The sequence below is a fragment of the Schistocerca cancellata genome, chromosome 6 (assembly GCF_023864275.1).
Source record: "Schistocerca cancellata isolate TAMUIC-IGC-003103 chromosome 6, iqSchCanc2.1, whole genome shotgun sequence".
Lineage (NCBI taxonomy): Eukaryota > Metazoa > Arthropoda > Insecta > Orthoptera > Acrididae > Schistocerca > Schistocerca cancellata.
Genome location: NC_064631.1, coordinates 272,996,333 through 273,012,393, shown reverse-complemented (window position 1 = coordinate 273,012,393; position 16,061 = coordinate 272,996,333). Strand labels below are relative to the sequence as shown.

At 40.2% G+C, this 16,061-nt stretch overlaps 1 protein-coding gene across 1 annotated transcript in view; it reads right to left on the bottom strand.

The window, feature by feature from the left end:
- Positions 1 to 2,271, bottom strand: part of LOC126191237 (26S proteasome regulatory subunit 10B) — a 58,522-nt gene extending 56,251 nt beyond the window's left edge. The window contains exons 1-2 of the mRNA XM_049932041.1: positions 2,040 to 2,271; positions 1,843 to 1,922 (exon numbers count right to left, since the gene is read on the bottom strand). Coding sequence (XP_049787998.1) covers positions 1,843 to 1,922; positions 2,040 to 2,154 — 195 coding nt within the window. The 5' untranslated portion in view covers positions 2,155 to 2,271. The remainder of the gene's footprint in view (positions 1 to 1,842; positions 1,923 to 2,039) is intronic.
- Positions 2,272 to 16,061: the final 13,790 nt, after the last annotated feature.

Sequence of the window (16,061 nt, the reverse complement as noted above, 5' to 3'; positions counted from 1 at the left end):
AGCTGATACTCCTCACCAGGTGACGCTGCTATCACCTGGATGGATTTATATCGATAGTAGGTCAGTGGTCATAATGTACTGGCTGATCAGTGTACACTCTGGTTGTTAGCAACTGGAGACATTTACATTATCAGTAGTGATTGTTTCACATTTCAAAAGCTGCTGTATCCGAATGTCAATAGTGACACGCAATGCATTTTGAGGGTTTTAATAGAATACATATAAAGAAGACAATACCAATAAAATATGATTAATAAAATATACATATGATCAGTCACACATGCTACTTGATAAAATCTGCTTTATAATTTGTTAGTGGGGAGATAGCGTGATACCAGGTAAACCACTTTTGTTTATAGTCAAAAAGTCTAACAATTATTCACCAGCCACCATGAATGTAAACATTGAGAATTATCAGGTCTTTTGTGTATTTTTTAACCTTAATCAGTATAATAAAAATGTACCTGCACTTATTATTATTCAAGAAAATTTGTTGTGCTTTTCCTTTCTAATAAAGATAAATACAAAGCTTGTGTTTATTCATTCTGCTCCCACCTGATGTAAGCTTCTAATGAATTTATAACCATTCTCAAGTCCCTAGTTGGACCTTTCGAGTGCTTTAGCAATTTTCTACCGCTATTTCTTTCCCATTGGCATTTGTGCTTTAGATCTCTTGGATTTCAAAAGCATCTGTGATGTTTATATTCTTCGATTAGCAACATTACATTCTCTTCAGATCAATCCACTGCCCTTGCAACTCACATTAAACCAAGGTAGACAAGTTAGCATAAGAAAGATTTCTGTATTGCTTGCACTGGCACAGAGAAGCTATGAACTCTCTTTAGTGGTTTGCCAAAGGACTGACAACAAGTGGAACATATTCAAACACTATTGACTGCAACCCAAGCATGACTTAATGCAGTTTGTATTCACCTACTGTTTACACCAGAGAGAATTCTCATATGCTAAGGCTTATTCGCATATGCTAAGGCTTATTCGCATATGCTAAGGCTTATTCGCATATGCTAAGGCTTATTCGCATATGCTAAGGCTTATTCGCATATGCTAAGGCTTATTCGCATATGCTAAGGCTTATTCGCATATGCTAAGGCTTATTCGCATATGCTAAGGCTTATTCGCATCTGTTCAGTCTATGTGGACATTATACTATTAACAGATATTAAGAACAGCATCACATTTCAAACACTAGCTTGATGGAAACCACCTCTGTGTTCCAAGTCATCTGAAAGGATGTTGCTCACAATGATGTGGTGAAATTAAAGACTAAAATGTTAGATATGTCCAAAGAAGCGTCATGTATCGAGAAATATGGTATTTGAGTTACATATTGTTAAAAGGACTTGGTATGGTAGCAGGTAGGCTGATAGCATACATCAGAAATGTGATGTATGAACCACAGAAAGAAACGTGAAGTCATTTCGGGGTTAACACAAGTTCCTATGTAAGCAGAAACAATGCTAATTTTCAGTACTAATAGATCAAACACAGCTGATACACCTTTATCAAACATGGCCTTATGACACAACATGATTAAACTACTCCTTCCATGGCTACTGTACATTCGAAATAGATACGACGACACATTGCGAACTGTGAAATATTATGGCGAGTACTTTACTTTTCTTGAAATAACAGATATGCTAGGATACAAATAAAGTTTCGTCAGTTTCAATATTTTATGTTACGTAGTGGCCTAGTTCTGTGCGGTCTTTCTTTGACTATAGACTACACTGAGACAGCAATATTAATACGCCGATTACATTTAGTGCTAAAATAACGATAACTACGACAAAATGCAATACAAAATAGTCATTTGCCTACCTGTCCAACACTCTGTAATGCTTTCAGGTCGTTTTCTGACTTGTCATATTGCTTAGTCAGTTCCTTCAGCTGTTCTCGCACTGTAAAATTAAATAAAAATTTTGTGTAAGTAATTATTAATATGGTTTGATGCCGTTCAACATCGTGGTAGGTAAGGAAGGGGCGGTGAATCAGCAGTATCCTTTAACCTTACTTACTTTCCTTTAGACGGCCTTCCACTTCTTTGTGCTCAAGCAATTTCTTTCTGTAGTCATGTAGTGCTTTTTCTCTTGCAGGATCTGTCACTACTGCCCCAACGTTTCCTTTAGCCATTTTCTTCGTACAATTGACAATCAACTAGTTTTCCACACAAACACTCGTACGCTTCCAAAGATATATGTAAACAAATGGATCACCACGAGCATACCTCCATGACTACGAGTTAGTGACCTTCAGACATAAACTACCTTTTTTTTTTTTTAATTGGCTTCTAGCATACAAACTTTTTTGCCATCACAAATAAATGTACTGACACAGATAACAAGGTAACATCTTTTCTTTGTCATACATACTGCTTTGGGCATACATTCATATGTTTTCAGATCAAAATTATTGTAACCAGATTACAAAACACAGTTGACTACTAAAAATTTATTTGTTAATTAAGTTCTTTAGTTAAGTTCAATTCATTTTAGATTTTTATGTCTTCTTTCGCAAGAAACCAGGATATGGCATCGTATGTGTCTCCGAGAATTGGGATCGTGCAAAGCGGCTGGCAGTGACCAAGTCATAAGAATTTCTTTAAGAAGTTAACTCTGCCTTTCTCGTAGCGCCTACACTGAAATAAGATGTGATTTACATCACCAATTGTTTCATCTTCACATTGACAGTAGGGTGTTTCCGATACGCCGATTCTATGTAAGTGGGCACGGAAAGATCCATGATGGAGACGAATTCTCACAATGGACGTTGTAATTTTCCTTGAATGTTTGAAGTTCGCAAACCATGTCTGTCTTGGTGTGAAAGTCTGTATACGTGCATAGTTTTTACCTGTTGTTTGTTGGCTTTCATTCCTTTCTTCCTACCAGCAGAGAATCGCTTGTTGTTTTACTTTTAGGAGGTATTATATGTATGGGAGTTTAATGTCCATAGGTCTTCCACTGTTAATCGCGTCTCTCGCTAGTTGATTTGCTTTGTCATTTTATAGAATGCCGGAATGTGATTTGACCCATACAAATTCTATAATTTGGTCAGTATTCTTAGCTTTGTGATAATGATCAAGTATGTCGAGGGTGTATTTACTAGTTCTTTTGTCCCAATTAAATGGATTTCAGATCGCTTTGAGAGTCAGTGATTATTACTGCCTTGGGTATTTTGAGAGATCTTGCATATTTGATAGCCTCTATAATAGCGGAAGTTTCAGCAAGAAATATGGAAGCATCACCTGGTAGTTGAAACTTCCTTTCTTCTGCAGATTCTGGACAGAAGAAAGCACATCGGACATGATTTTCCGTCCCCATTTTTGAGCCATGTGTGTATAGTTTAAGATACCCTTCCCACTTTTCTGCCAGGTGCGATGTAGGAGAAAACTGCCCATATCCTTTTCCTTTGCTGGAATAGTCGACGTATGTTACAGGAATATCGTGATAAGAGCTGTGATAGTCATATAGGAACATTGTAAGAACCTCACTTCGATATACTTTCTTTTGGAGATATTTCCAGGCTTCGTACCACATGTAGATATAAAACTGCTGTTTCCTGACATTTCTATTATTCCCGATTTGAGAGATTTGCCCCTAAATGCTCGCACAAATACCACTTTTTCGATTCATGCGAAAAGATCGGAAATGGACTGCGTTTGAGCAAACCTTGAGCAACAAGGACTGACGATATTCCTTATGCTATTTCATCCGACTGCGATTTCGTTCTGCGCCTTTTCGTTGACGGCATGGCGGTGTTTGACAGCGCTGAGACATTCGCATAATTATTTGCAAATTATTCCGGTTCGTCTGTATCACATTTGATCGTTTTGAAACCGAGTTCGCGTGATTATTTTCTATACCTGACTGGTTCTGGTTTGTAGCTACAGATGGGCCATTTGAAGTATCCTTTTCGCTTATTAGCTCAAAATGAATATTATCTTCCATCGTTTTCTTGTCATTGTCAATTTTAGCAATCGTTTTTCTTTCACACTCACTAATCATTTTCTCTGCAGCCTCCACAAGAGTCCTGTGCCGCTGGATACACTTTTCTGTGATATCGCTGTCGAGTATTCCTACTTCGGCTCTTTCGTTTAATTTCTTTACATCCTACGTAAGCTCTTCACATTCGTATGTTAGAAACGTATCACTCAGCTTGAAAAGATCAACATCTTGCGTGAGTTTATGGACATCCTCCGGCAATTCTCCGCAAGTTGATACAAATTCGGCTATATTTCTTTGCTCAGTCGTGACCAATTCGGTCAGATATTTATGCTCATTTTGCAAGGCTTCTTGCATCTCTACTACCTTCTTTTTGTTCCTTTTGAATGTCTGACACTTTTGGCAAACCTGCATGTTCATACTAGAAAACGTCATATCAAGTTCGTTATTGGTCTCAGTTAAATCTGTATTCCAATTAACAAAAATTTTCAAGACCACCATGAAAGGTCTCTGTTGGATTCCTTTCATGTTTAATTTCTTAAATCTATTGTCATTTACGGCATAAATTCCTCTTCTAAATTTACTGTGGCGTTTCTGACTATCTGGGAGGAGACTGAGTAGTGGAACGTGTTACTTTTACACATAAACAAGAACGATCTGTCACACTACTACACTTTAAAACATAGTTTATATGTAATTCATGTCACACAGTCTCATACGGAACCTACATCCGCTTTCTTTTATACGCTGTGTATGATCAGATACTGTCATCCCCCTTCCCTTCTGTGTGAGAGGATGAATGAGCAAATGTATTTGTAGTTGCATGCTTGAGGGTAGCAGACAAGCCTGTCTGCTAGAGAACAGTAGGACCAACGTCGGAACAGGTAGCTACGCTTTCTAAAAGCAAAGAGGTTTCTATCCTTAGTATGGTCCTGTCCGTTCGTTGTCATGTTGGTATAGGAAGCTGCCCCTCTGGTCACTTCCGTTTGTATTTGGGAAGCACGCTCGGTAGGAGCGCAGGTCAGTCGGTCCGGGGCGAGCGTCTGAAGTGGTAAGATCTCCGGCTAAGTGCGTGTCTGCTAAGTCCGCAGGACAATGGATTTCTTAAGTTCAGCCTAACTGAAAATGTAATCACCTTTATTACAGGTTTAGCTCTAAAATATCTAATGTTATCTTAAATTTCAGCGCAGTGTAATTCTCGTGTGAAGTTCAGATTATTTTCCGGTAGTTGCTTTGTCACTACTTTGTGAGTAAAGTGGAACCACGTGTTGATCAGTAACTCTAACTAAGATCAATCTTAAATGCGAATGCTTGTGTGATTATAACGTCTCGTCTTGACAATATTTTTCAATATAGCAACTTTTCTTTATGTTCAACCCACGTGGGGTGTACTTTGCGAGACCAGTACCACGTGCTTATATAACTGTTTGACCCGTCAGGTTAACAGTAAGACGGTAGTAACCAGTTCGAGGTTTTTCTTTTGTAAACTGCTTTTCGATCTAATTTATTTTAATTATCAAAATTATTGTGGAGTTACACTCTTTGTGTAAACCAAGTTGACCACGTGAAGCATGTGGTGCAGTCATCAAAGTAGCCCTCAGCTATTCTTTTCGCGAAGATTTCATAAAGAGTTAATATGAATTTAGTATACCAGTGTGTGGTAATTACATGACGGACAGGATTGTGCTACGAACGTAATTTCTTTGGGTGAAAATTTGAATCTGTTGGTAGTGGTTAACTTTCTCTTGCATATGTTTCAACGTTCTTTGTGTGTTGTTTTATGAATGCAGTGTTATATGCAGTCTCCCAATCTTGGCTCCATAATTGATGTGTTCCATAAGATTGCAATCTCACATTTTCACATTTTCACAGTTCTAAATAAGGCACCAGTTTAGTTAGGAATCAATTTTAATATGCTGAAATTTCAATGATCAATCTTAAAATAAATTTCCAAATATAAACTGATTTATTTCTTTTTATTTAAATTCTCTCTTTTATATATATATCACCGGTTGTCGTATGACTATTAAAAGATTATAATTAATGTTCGTCTGGTTGGGAATTTGGTAAGCTAGACAGGATACCTGGTGAAACAGTTGCGCAGTAATGCAAGGTTAACTTCCCGAGACAGCTCACAGCTTTTAACCCGCTTTTATTATCTTGAGTAGCAGCACCACTTTCATAGCAAATCAAAGCAACAACGTTACAACCAACTAATATACTGACGTTTTGTTCTACCACACTGACATGATTAGAAAGTTTTGATCGAGATTGCTATCTTATTTTGCAACAGTCCCAATTTTGTTCGCTAATTTCGTACTATCTGACCATACGCAAACAATTTCAGTACTTATTTTGTGTTATCTGAACGTTGTGGCGTAATTTTTAAGTTGATCAAAAGACGCGCCTCCTGACTTCTATATAACGATAACATCTGTGACAACAATAAAAGACAGTGAGGATAGCGATGCTTATTAATGAGCAACGCAGTGTGCACTAATTGATTAGTAGCTGTCTGTCTGTGTTGTGACCTGAAAGAGACTATTGCATGTGTAAAAATGTACGCATGCCAAATTTTACTAACATAATGAATGTATTATGTAAAGGTTGTGGGTGAAAATATACACTCCTGGAAATTGAAATAAGAACACCGTGAATTCATTGTCCCAGGAAGGGGAAACTTTATTGACACATTCCTGGGGTCAGATACATCACATGATCACACTGACAGAACCACAGGCACATAGACACAGGCAACAGAGCATGCACAATGTCGGCACTAGTACAGTGTATATCCACCTTTCGCAGCAATGCAGGCTGCTATTCTCCCATGGAGACGATCGTAGAGATGCTGGATGTAGTCCTGTGGAACGGCTTGCCATGCCATTTCCACCTGGCGCCTCAGTTGGACCAGCGTTCGTGCTGGACGTGCAGACCGCGTGAGACGACGCTTCATCCAGTCCCAAACATGCTCAATGGGGGACAGATCCGGAGATCTTGCTGGCCAGGGTAGTTGACTTACACCTTCTAGAGCACGTTGGGTGGCACGGGATACATGCGGACGTGCATTGTCCTGTTGGAACAGCAAGTTCCCTTGCCGGTCTAGGAATGGTAGAACGATGGGTTCGATGACGGTTTGGATGTACCGTGCACTATTCAGTGTCCCCTCGACGATCACCAGTGGTGTACGGCCAGTGTAGGAGATCGCTCCCCACACCATGATGCCGGGTGTTGGCCCTGTGTGCCTCGGTTGTATGCAGTCCTGATTGTAGCGCTCACCTGCACGGCGCCAAACACGCATACGACCATCATTGGCACCAAGGCAGAAGCGACTCTCATCGCTGAAGACGACACGTCTCCATTCGTCCCTCCATTCACACCTGTCGCGACACCACTGGAGGCGGGCTGCACGATGTTGGGGCTTGAGCGGAAGACGGCCTAACGGTGTGTGGGACCGTAGCCCAGCTTCATGGATACGGTTGCGAATGGTCCTCGCCGATACCCCAGGAGCAACAGTGTTCCTAATTTGCTGGAAAGTGCCGGTGCGGTCCCCTACGGCACTGCGTAGGATCCTACGGTCTTGGCGTGCATCCGTTCTTCTCTGCGGTCCGGTCCCAGGTCGACGGGCACGTGCACCTTCCGCCGACCACTGGCGACAACATCGATGTACTGTGGAGACCTCACGCCCCACGTGTTGAGCAATTCGGTGGTACGTCCACCCGGCCTCCCGCATGCCCACTATACGCCCTCACTCAAAGTCCGTCAACTGCACATACGGTTGACGTCCACACTGTCGCGGCATGCTACCAGTGTTAAAGACTGCGATGGAGCTCCGTATGCCACGGCAAACTGGCTGACACTGACGGCGGCGGTGCACAAATGCTGCGCAGCTAGCGCCATTCGACGGCCAACACCGCGGTTCCTGGTGTGTCCGCTGTGCCGTGCGTGTGATCATTGCTTGTACAGCCCTCTCGCAGTGTCCGGAGCAAGTATGGTGGGTCTGACACACCGGTGTCAATGTGTTCTTTTTTCCATTTCCAGGAGTGTATTAAAGTCAGTTTTAAAAATATGTTTGAATATTTATTTATTAGTCCCTGAAAGTCCATTGTAATAAATGTTTGGACGATTGTGAGGACCTGCTAGGCACACTAGTAATAATGGAGGGAAACACCAACATTCACCGCAGCATTGAGGAGGTATAAGAAATTATTTCAAGAAGGCATATAAGAACGGGCAACGGCCTTGCCACAGTGGATACACCGGTTCCCGTGGTCGGCACTTGGATGGGTGACCAACCGGGCTGCCATGCGCTGTTGCCATTTTTCAGGGTGTACTCAGCCTCGTGATGCCAATTGAGGAGCTACTCGATCGAATAGTAGCGTCTTTGGTAAAGAATACCATCTTATGACCGGGAGAGCAGTGTGCTGACCCCACATCCCTCCTATCTGCATCCTCCACCGAAGATGACACAGCTTTTGAATGGTCCTGGTAGGCCACTCGTGGCCTGAAGATGGAATGCATATAAGAACGTTTTTATTTTTTAAATCTATGTATTCTTATAAAAATCTTATTGTTCAATTTTTTCTTCATTGGCTATGGTGACTATTCGGGGAGCCGAAACCTCTGCTTTATCCAATACTATATTCCAGAATAATCTTAAAAGCTAATTTAATGTTTTAAATAATATTTCTCTTGTCATTTCCAAATCCCTTTTCCCATAATCCATACATGGGTTAATTACCCCCGGACTGGGAACTATTTCCTTAGATGAAACTTAAAAGTTCAGTTCATAATAGCCTTGTTCCAAGTAAAGGAAGAGTGCCTTGTCAAGTTACAATAATGAGTCATAATAGTGGTAAATTTGCAGCTGCATAGGAATTGAAAAGCAATACTCAAAACACTTCTGTTGCCATGACACTGAATCTCTGATAATAACAATAAAGGCCTTCTAGGAAATTGATTTGAATTTAGATTTATGACATGCTCAATTTACATCTGTGCTCTGCAATGTATACTTTGCAAACCACCATGAGATGCGTGGCATAGGGTACACCCTGTTGTATTGGTTCTTAGAGGTTCTTCCCCTTCAGTTCACGTATGGAGTGCAGAAAGAATGATTATTTGAATGCTTCTGTGCATGCTGTAATTATTCTAATCTTAACCTCTCGATCCCTAAGTGAGCGACATGTAGGGAACTGTAGTATATCCGTGGAGTCATCACGTAAAGCAAGTTCTTGAAGCTTCGTTAGTAGAATTTCTTTAACATTTATTTTCAAGAGTCTTCCAGTTCAGTTTCTTTGGTATATCTGTGACACTCTCTCACAGAACAAACAAAGCTGTGACCATTCATGCTGCCCTTCTCTCTATCCATTCAATATTCTCTGTTAGTCCTATTTGGTGTGGGTCCAACACACTTGAGCAATATTCTAGAACTGGTTCCATGAGTGATTTTTAAGTGATCTGCTTTGTAGATTGATTGCACTTCCCCAGTATCCTACCAATAAACTGAAGTCTGCCACCTCCTTTACCCATGATTGAGCCTATGCGATCATTCAGTTTCATATCCCTGCAAGGTGTTAAGCCCAGGTATTTGTATGAGTTGGCCAATTCCAACATTGACTCACTGATGTTATAGGATACTATGTCTTTTCGTTTTGTGAAGTGCACTGTTTTACATTTCTGAACATTTAAAGCAAGTTTCCAATTTTTGCACCACTTTGAATTCTTATCAAGATCTGACTAAATATGCAGCTTCTTGATGGAGAAAAAATAGTTTCCAGATATGAGATGTACACTACATAAAGCAAAGGTCTTAAAGCAGCCCCTTGGGGAGAGCCTTTTCGTATAGTTCTTGGATCATGTAGTTTATTACTGTGCCAAAGGAAGATTTTACTTTAATTTTAAAAGATTTGATTGCAGCCACAAAACTGGAGGAAATATCTATACATAATAATATTTGAAGTAGAAATGATATTAATACATTTTCGTAAGCTTCAGAAATATCTGCAAACAGAATTGAGAGGATTTTCTTCTTCTTATAAATCGTTTGGATTTCAGTTGATAAAATGATGAATTTGTGTACTGTTCCCTTTTCCTTCTGAAAACCAAATTGTAATTTTGGGAGTTATTTTCTCGATTCAAGCTCCCATTGCAATGCATTTTTAATCATGTGATCAAATGTTTTTTGGATGAAAGATTATGATGCTACATGAATTTTCATAGAAAGGAATAACATTGGGTTTTGCGAGTGGTACTATAATTTGAGTTGTCCTATTAGGACCCCATTCTTCCTTCACCCATATTGTATTATAAGCATATTTGAGTTAAATTAATCATACAACATATCAATGAGTAGTATGTGATATCTGTCCTCAGGGAAGAATCAGTAGCATCCTTTGTATCGAAATGTTTGCCTTAGAAAGTGATCTGAGTGGCCAGAAATTGGTATTTTATAAGGTACAGAGCGTCCAGCAAATGACTTGCTGATTTCAAAATTAAATATCTCGAAAACTAATGCAACAAATGGTATTTTTATTGTGAAAGCTGTAACACTTTTAAACAGAAGTTTCGAAATAATTCGAAACGCTGCTAACAGACGGCGCTGTAATCGTAATACATAGTGCCTATAATTAGTGCACCGCAGTTCAGAGCGACCAGCTCCATCATTGGAATGTGAAAGAAGGTTAGCGTACTGAAGGAAGATGTTGAAATAGTGTATTCCATTGAACAACGTATTTTTCTACTACTGACATACCACAGGCAAGAACACAGTCCTAGGGCAACAAGGTGTAGTTTTCAAACACGATTTAAGTTCCAAAAAGACAAGATGCGAAAAATACTCGCAAGCTCTTCGATAAATTCCAATGGACAAGCAGCATGATTAACGACCTAGCAGAAAGTGTTGGCTCCATGCAAATTGTAGTTACTCCTGAAAATAATCCATCTGAAGAACTGCACCATAGACTGGTCTGGAACGTTCCAGCATGCAGAAAATACTGACACAGGTACTACACAATTCTGTTAAAAAATCCAAAGCCGCCAGACCACTCCTATCCGAGTTGTGTGACAAAGGGCTGATTTTGCAAACCATAGTCTCACAATGATTGATAATGAAGGATTTGAATATTCCTGCATGTAGTTCACAAAATGAAGCACACTTCCATCTGAATGGAGTCGTGAATAAGCAAAAGTAGCGATACTGGGGTTCCAAAAACCCCACTTGTGTAAAGTGAAACCACTGCATTCGCACAAAGTTACTGTTTGGGTTGTGGTATGCAGCAAAGGCATTATTGGCCCTTTTTTCGAGAGAGAAACGATCACTAGTGTACCTTATGTTGGAGTTTTGGAACAATTTGTTGCCACACAGTTAATGTTGGAGGATCAACCAGACACTGACTGGTTTATGTAAGATGGGGCCAGACAAACTCACACCAAACAAGTGATTCGTTTTTTTATGAATTCTTTGTAAATAGAGTCTTTGCGTTGGATTATTGCAAATTTACTGATGAGGGGATGGCTTGGCCTCCATATTCAGTCGATCTGACTCATTCTGATTAGATTAGATTAATACTTGTTCCATAGATCATGAATACGACACTACGTAATGATGTGGAACGTGTCAGGTTAATAAAAGATGTCTGCACAACACATTACATTACACAAAATATTGCATGACACTAATGTTTAAGTTTTTTTATTTATTTATTTTTTTATCCCCTTAATTTATATCTAAAAATTCAGCCAATGAGTAGAAGGAGTTGTCATCTAGAAATTTTTTAATTTATTTTTAAATGTTAGTTGGCGATCTGTCAGGCTTTTGATGCTGTTTGGTAGGTGACCAAAGACTTTTGTGTCAGCATAATTTACCCCTTTCTGTGCCAAAGTCAGATTTAACCCTGCATAGTGAAGATCATCCTTTCTCCTGGTGTTATAGCTATGCACACTGCTATTACTTTTGAACTGGGTTGGATTATTAACAACAAATTTCATAAGTGAATATACAGGGTGAGTCACCTAACGTTACCGCTGGATATATTTCGTAAACCACATCAAATACTGACGAACCGATTACACAGACCGAACGTGAGGAGGGGGCTATTGTAATTGTTTAATACAAACCACACAAAAGTGTACGGAAGTATGTTTTTTAACACAAACCTACGTTTTTTTAAATGGAACCACGTTAGTTTTGTTAGCACATCTGAACATATAAACAAATACGTAATCAGTGCCGTTTGTTGCATTGTAAAATGTTAATTACATCCGGAGATATTGAAACCTACAGTTGACGCTTGAAACCTCCGACGTTCAGTTGCGTGTGGTAACAAACACGGGCCACGGTTGGCGAGCAGCATCTGCAGGGACATATTTACGATGATGACCGTGTTTACGATTGTGGCTGTAGTGCACTGTTGTGGTTTGGTCTAGCTGTCGCAGTGTCCGCATGTAGCGCTTGCTGCTATTGTTATTCTGCATTCGTCTCCGCACGCAGACCAACTGTAGTACACCGTGTTACCAGACGTCTGTGATGGTGTAGTGTTGTAGGAACTGTGGCCACGGTGTATTCGAACTCTGAAAAGGCGGAGATGATACTCATCTACGGCGAGTGTCGACGAAATGCAGCTGATGCCTGCAGGGTGTATGCAGAACGGTACCTGGACAGAGAGCATCCAACGTGCCACACATTGCAAAACATCTACCGCCAACTGTATGCAAAAGGTATGGTCATAGCACGCAAACAGGTCCGTAACAGGCCCGTCAGAGGAGAAGCGGGTGCAGTTGGTGTGTTAGCTGCTGTTGCCATGAACCCACACATGAGTACACAGGACATTGGGAGAGCCGGTGGACTGAGTCAAAGTAGTGTCATGCACATACTGCATCGTCACCGTTTTCACCCGTTTCATGTGTCGCTATATCAGCAATTACATGGTGATGACTTTAATCATTGAGTGCAATTCTGTCAATGGGCACTAACAGAGAATGCGTTGCAGTTCTACCTGTTTACCGATGAAACGGGTTTCACAAACCACGGGGCAGTGAATCTACGGAACATGCATTACTGGTCTGTGGACAATCCTCGCTGGCTCAGACAGGTAGAGCGACAGCGACCGTGGACTGTAAATGTATGGTGCGGAATCATTGGCGACCACCTCATTGGTCCTCACTTCATTGCAGGGGCCCAAACAGCTGCAACATATATCGCGTTTCAACAGAATGATCTGCCAACGTTGCTCGAAAATGTCCCACTGGAAACGCGTCGACGTGTGTGGTATCAGCATGATGGTGCACCTGCACATTCCACAATTAACACTAGGCTGACCCTTGACAGGATGTTCGACGGGCGTTTCATAGGACGTGGAGGACGCATAAATTGGACAGCTCGTTCTCCTGATCTTACACCTCTGGACTTCTTTCTGTGGGGTACGTTAAAGGAGAATGTGTACTGTGATGTGCCTACAACCCCAGAGGATATGAAACAACGTATTGTGGCAGCCTGCGGCGACATTACACCAGATATACTGCGACGTGTACGACATTCATTACGCCAGAGATTGCAATTGTGTGCAGCAAATGATGGCCACCACATTGAACATCTATTGGCCTGACATGTCGGGACACACTCTATTCCACTCCGTAATTGAAAACGGAAACCACATGTGTATGTGTACCTCACCCCTCATGGTAATGTACACGTGCGTCAGTGAAAAAGACCAATAAAAAGGTGTTAGCTTGTGGACATAATGTGCTGTTCCAGTCTTTTCTGTACCTAAGGTCCATCACCGTTTCCTTTGGATCCCTACGTAATTTGGTGCTCTCTGATACACACGATCGAACAGCGGAGGAGTGGTACTCAAGCGTCAACTTTAGGTTACAATATCTCCGGATGTAATTAACATTTTACAATGCAACAAAGGGCACTGATTACATATTTGTTTATATGTTCAGATGTGCTAACAAAACTAACGGGGTTCCATTTAAAAAAACATAGATTCGTGTTAAAAAACATACTTCTGTGCATTTTTTTATGGTTTGTATTAACCAATTAACTAGCCCCTCTCCTCACGTTCGGTCTGTGGAATCGATTCATCAGCATTTGGTGTGGTTTACGAAATATATCCAGCGGTAATGTTAGGTGACTCACCCTGTATATACTGTGAGGTTACTGTGAGGATCCCTAGATCCTTAAATAGATGTCTGCAGGATGACTGTGGGTGGGCTCCAGCAATTAATCTGATACACGTTTTTGTGCAATGAATACTTTTCTACTCAACGATGAATTACACCAGAATATGATGCCATACGAAAGCAGTGAATGAAAGTAGGCATAGTAAGCTAATTTACTGAGATTCTTATCACCAAAATTTGCAAATTCCCTAACAGCATACGTAGCTGAACTCAGACGTTTCAGCAGACCATCAATGTGTTGCTTCCCGTTTAACCTCTCATCAATGGATACACCTAAAAATTTTGAAAATTCTACCTTAGCTACATACTTCTGTTCAAAGTCTATATTTATTCCTGGAGATGTGCCATTTACTGTACGGAACTGTATATACTGTGTTTTATCAAAATTTACAGAGAGTCCGTTTGCTGAGAACCACTGATCATTTTTTATGGTGCACATTTTAAGACATTGTCTACCGGAACCATCCTACTGTGCTGGACGAGCTTGAATCGGCGATCAGTGTGGCATCTGAAATTATTTCCGTTGAGACATCACAGGATGTGACTGCAAATTGCATGATCCGTTTGGATCTATTCTGTTCTGTGAGTGATGGATATTTCGAAAAGATTGTGATGTGATTCACAGGCTGCTTGCAGAGGACGTGTTTGTTTATGCACTCTGATACTGTACGAGTTGCGCAATGTTTGGCGCTATCCGTTATCAGTTTCTCGACGTATTTGAAATCTTGTGCATAAAATTTTTACAGATTTCATATTAAACATATGTTTTGTCGCACTCGTCTATTGATCTTAGTTTTCGAGATATTTATTTTGAAATGAGGGACTGCTTTACTGGACACTCTTAGTGGCATTGTCAGTGGTCTCAGTCTATCCATGAATGCTTCTAAGCAAAAGTCATTTGTCTATATGAAAATATTACCAACCGTCGAAAACCTGCTTCATAGATTCTTGTCACACTGCTACATCTCAGATATTTGTTAACTTATTCACGTTCTCGCAGAAAGTTGGCCAATAAACTTCTTTTTTGTTTTAAAATTTTTCAGCTCGCATCTGCGTTTTACAAAATTTAAGATATGTATCTAGGGAAGGATTTCTCCTGCACATATGAAGTGTGAGTTTTCCAATGGCAATTTCTTTAGAACTAGCTGAAGTACAACAGCAAGAAGATGACCTCTTATTCTAGATTACTGCCTTTCCCTTGAGACTGAACGCTCTGTTGCACCCAGTATTGCAGTTCTGAAGTCAGCACACGAAGTTATCACATTTGACAAATTCTCAATTTTAGAGATGTTTTGAGATAATGTACATTTCCCAATGAGCTTTTTAAATGTTCTATCTGTATCATGGTTAGCCTTTTTGCATTATCACATTTTTGTTGACTGTCATCAAAATTGGTAGATGATCTGATTCTAATGGGTCTGTTAAAAGTTCATCACTTTGTACTGCTTCCAGAGAATCTGTAATACTGTTAAACAGATGACAGGCAGTTTGGACCCAATGTGCATTTTGTTGTGTAGCGAGTTGAGTTTATACCTTAAGGTGCTTTCTGTAGAATGATGTCTGTTGACTCCAGAGAAAAGCCACTGAAATTCGTAGATCACAAACAGAGACAAGTCATATGAAACACCGCTTCTAAAAATTATTTGATTAAAAATTTCAGATTTGATGGCCTGAGCGCCAAGTATGGCTCGATGACAATTAGAAATAAGATAAAAGGCCTCCATTCATATTACTGCTAAGAATAAGATGAATCTTGAGTAGGAAAACGGAGGAGAAGGAGTCTACAAATTTATGAAATGTGAAAGAAAATTCTGGCTATACCGACCTAATAACACAAAAACTGAGGATTTTGATTTATGGACAAAAGAAAAGATGGGACTGATGGTGCTCCTCAGCAAACTACTACAAATTTAA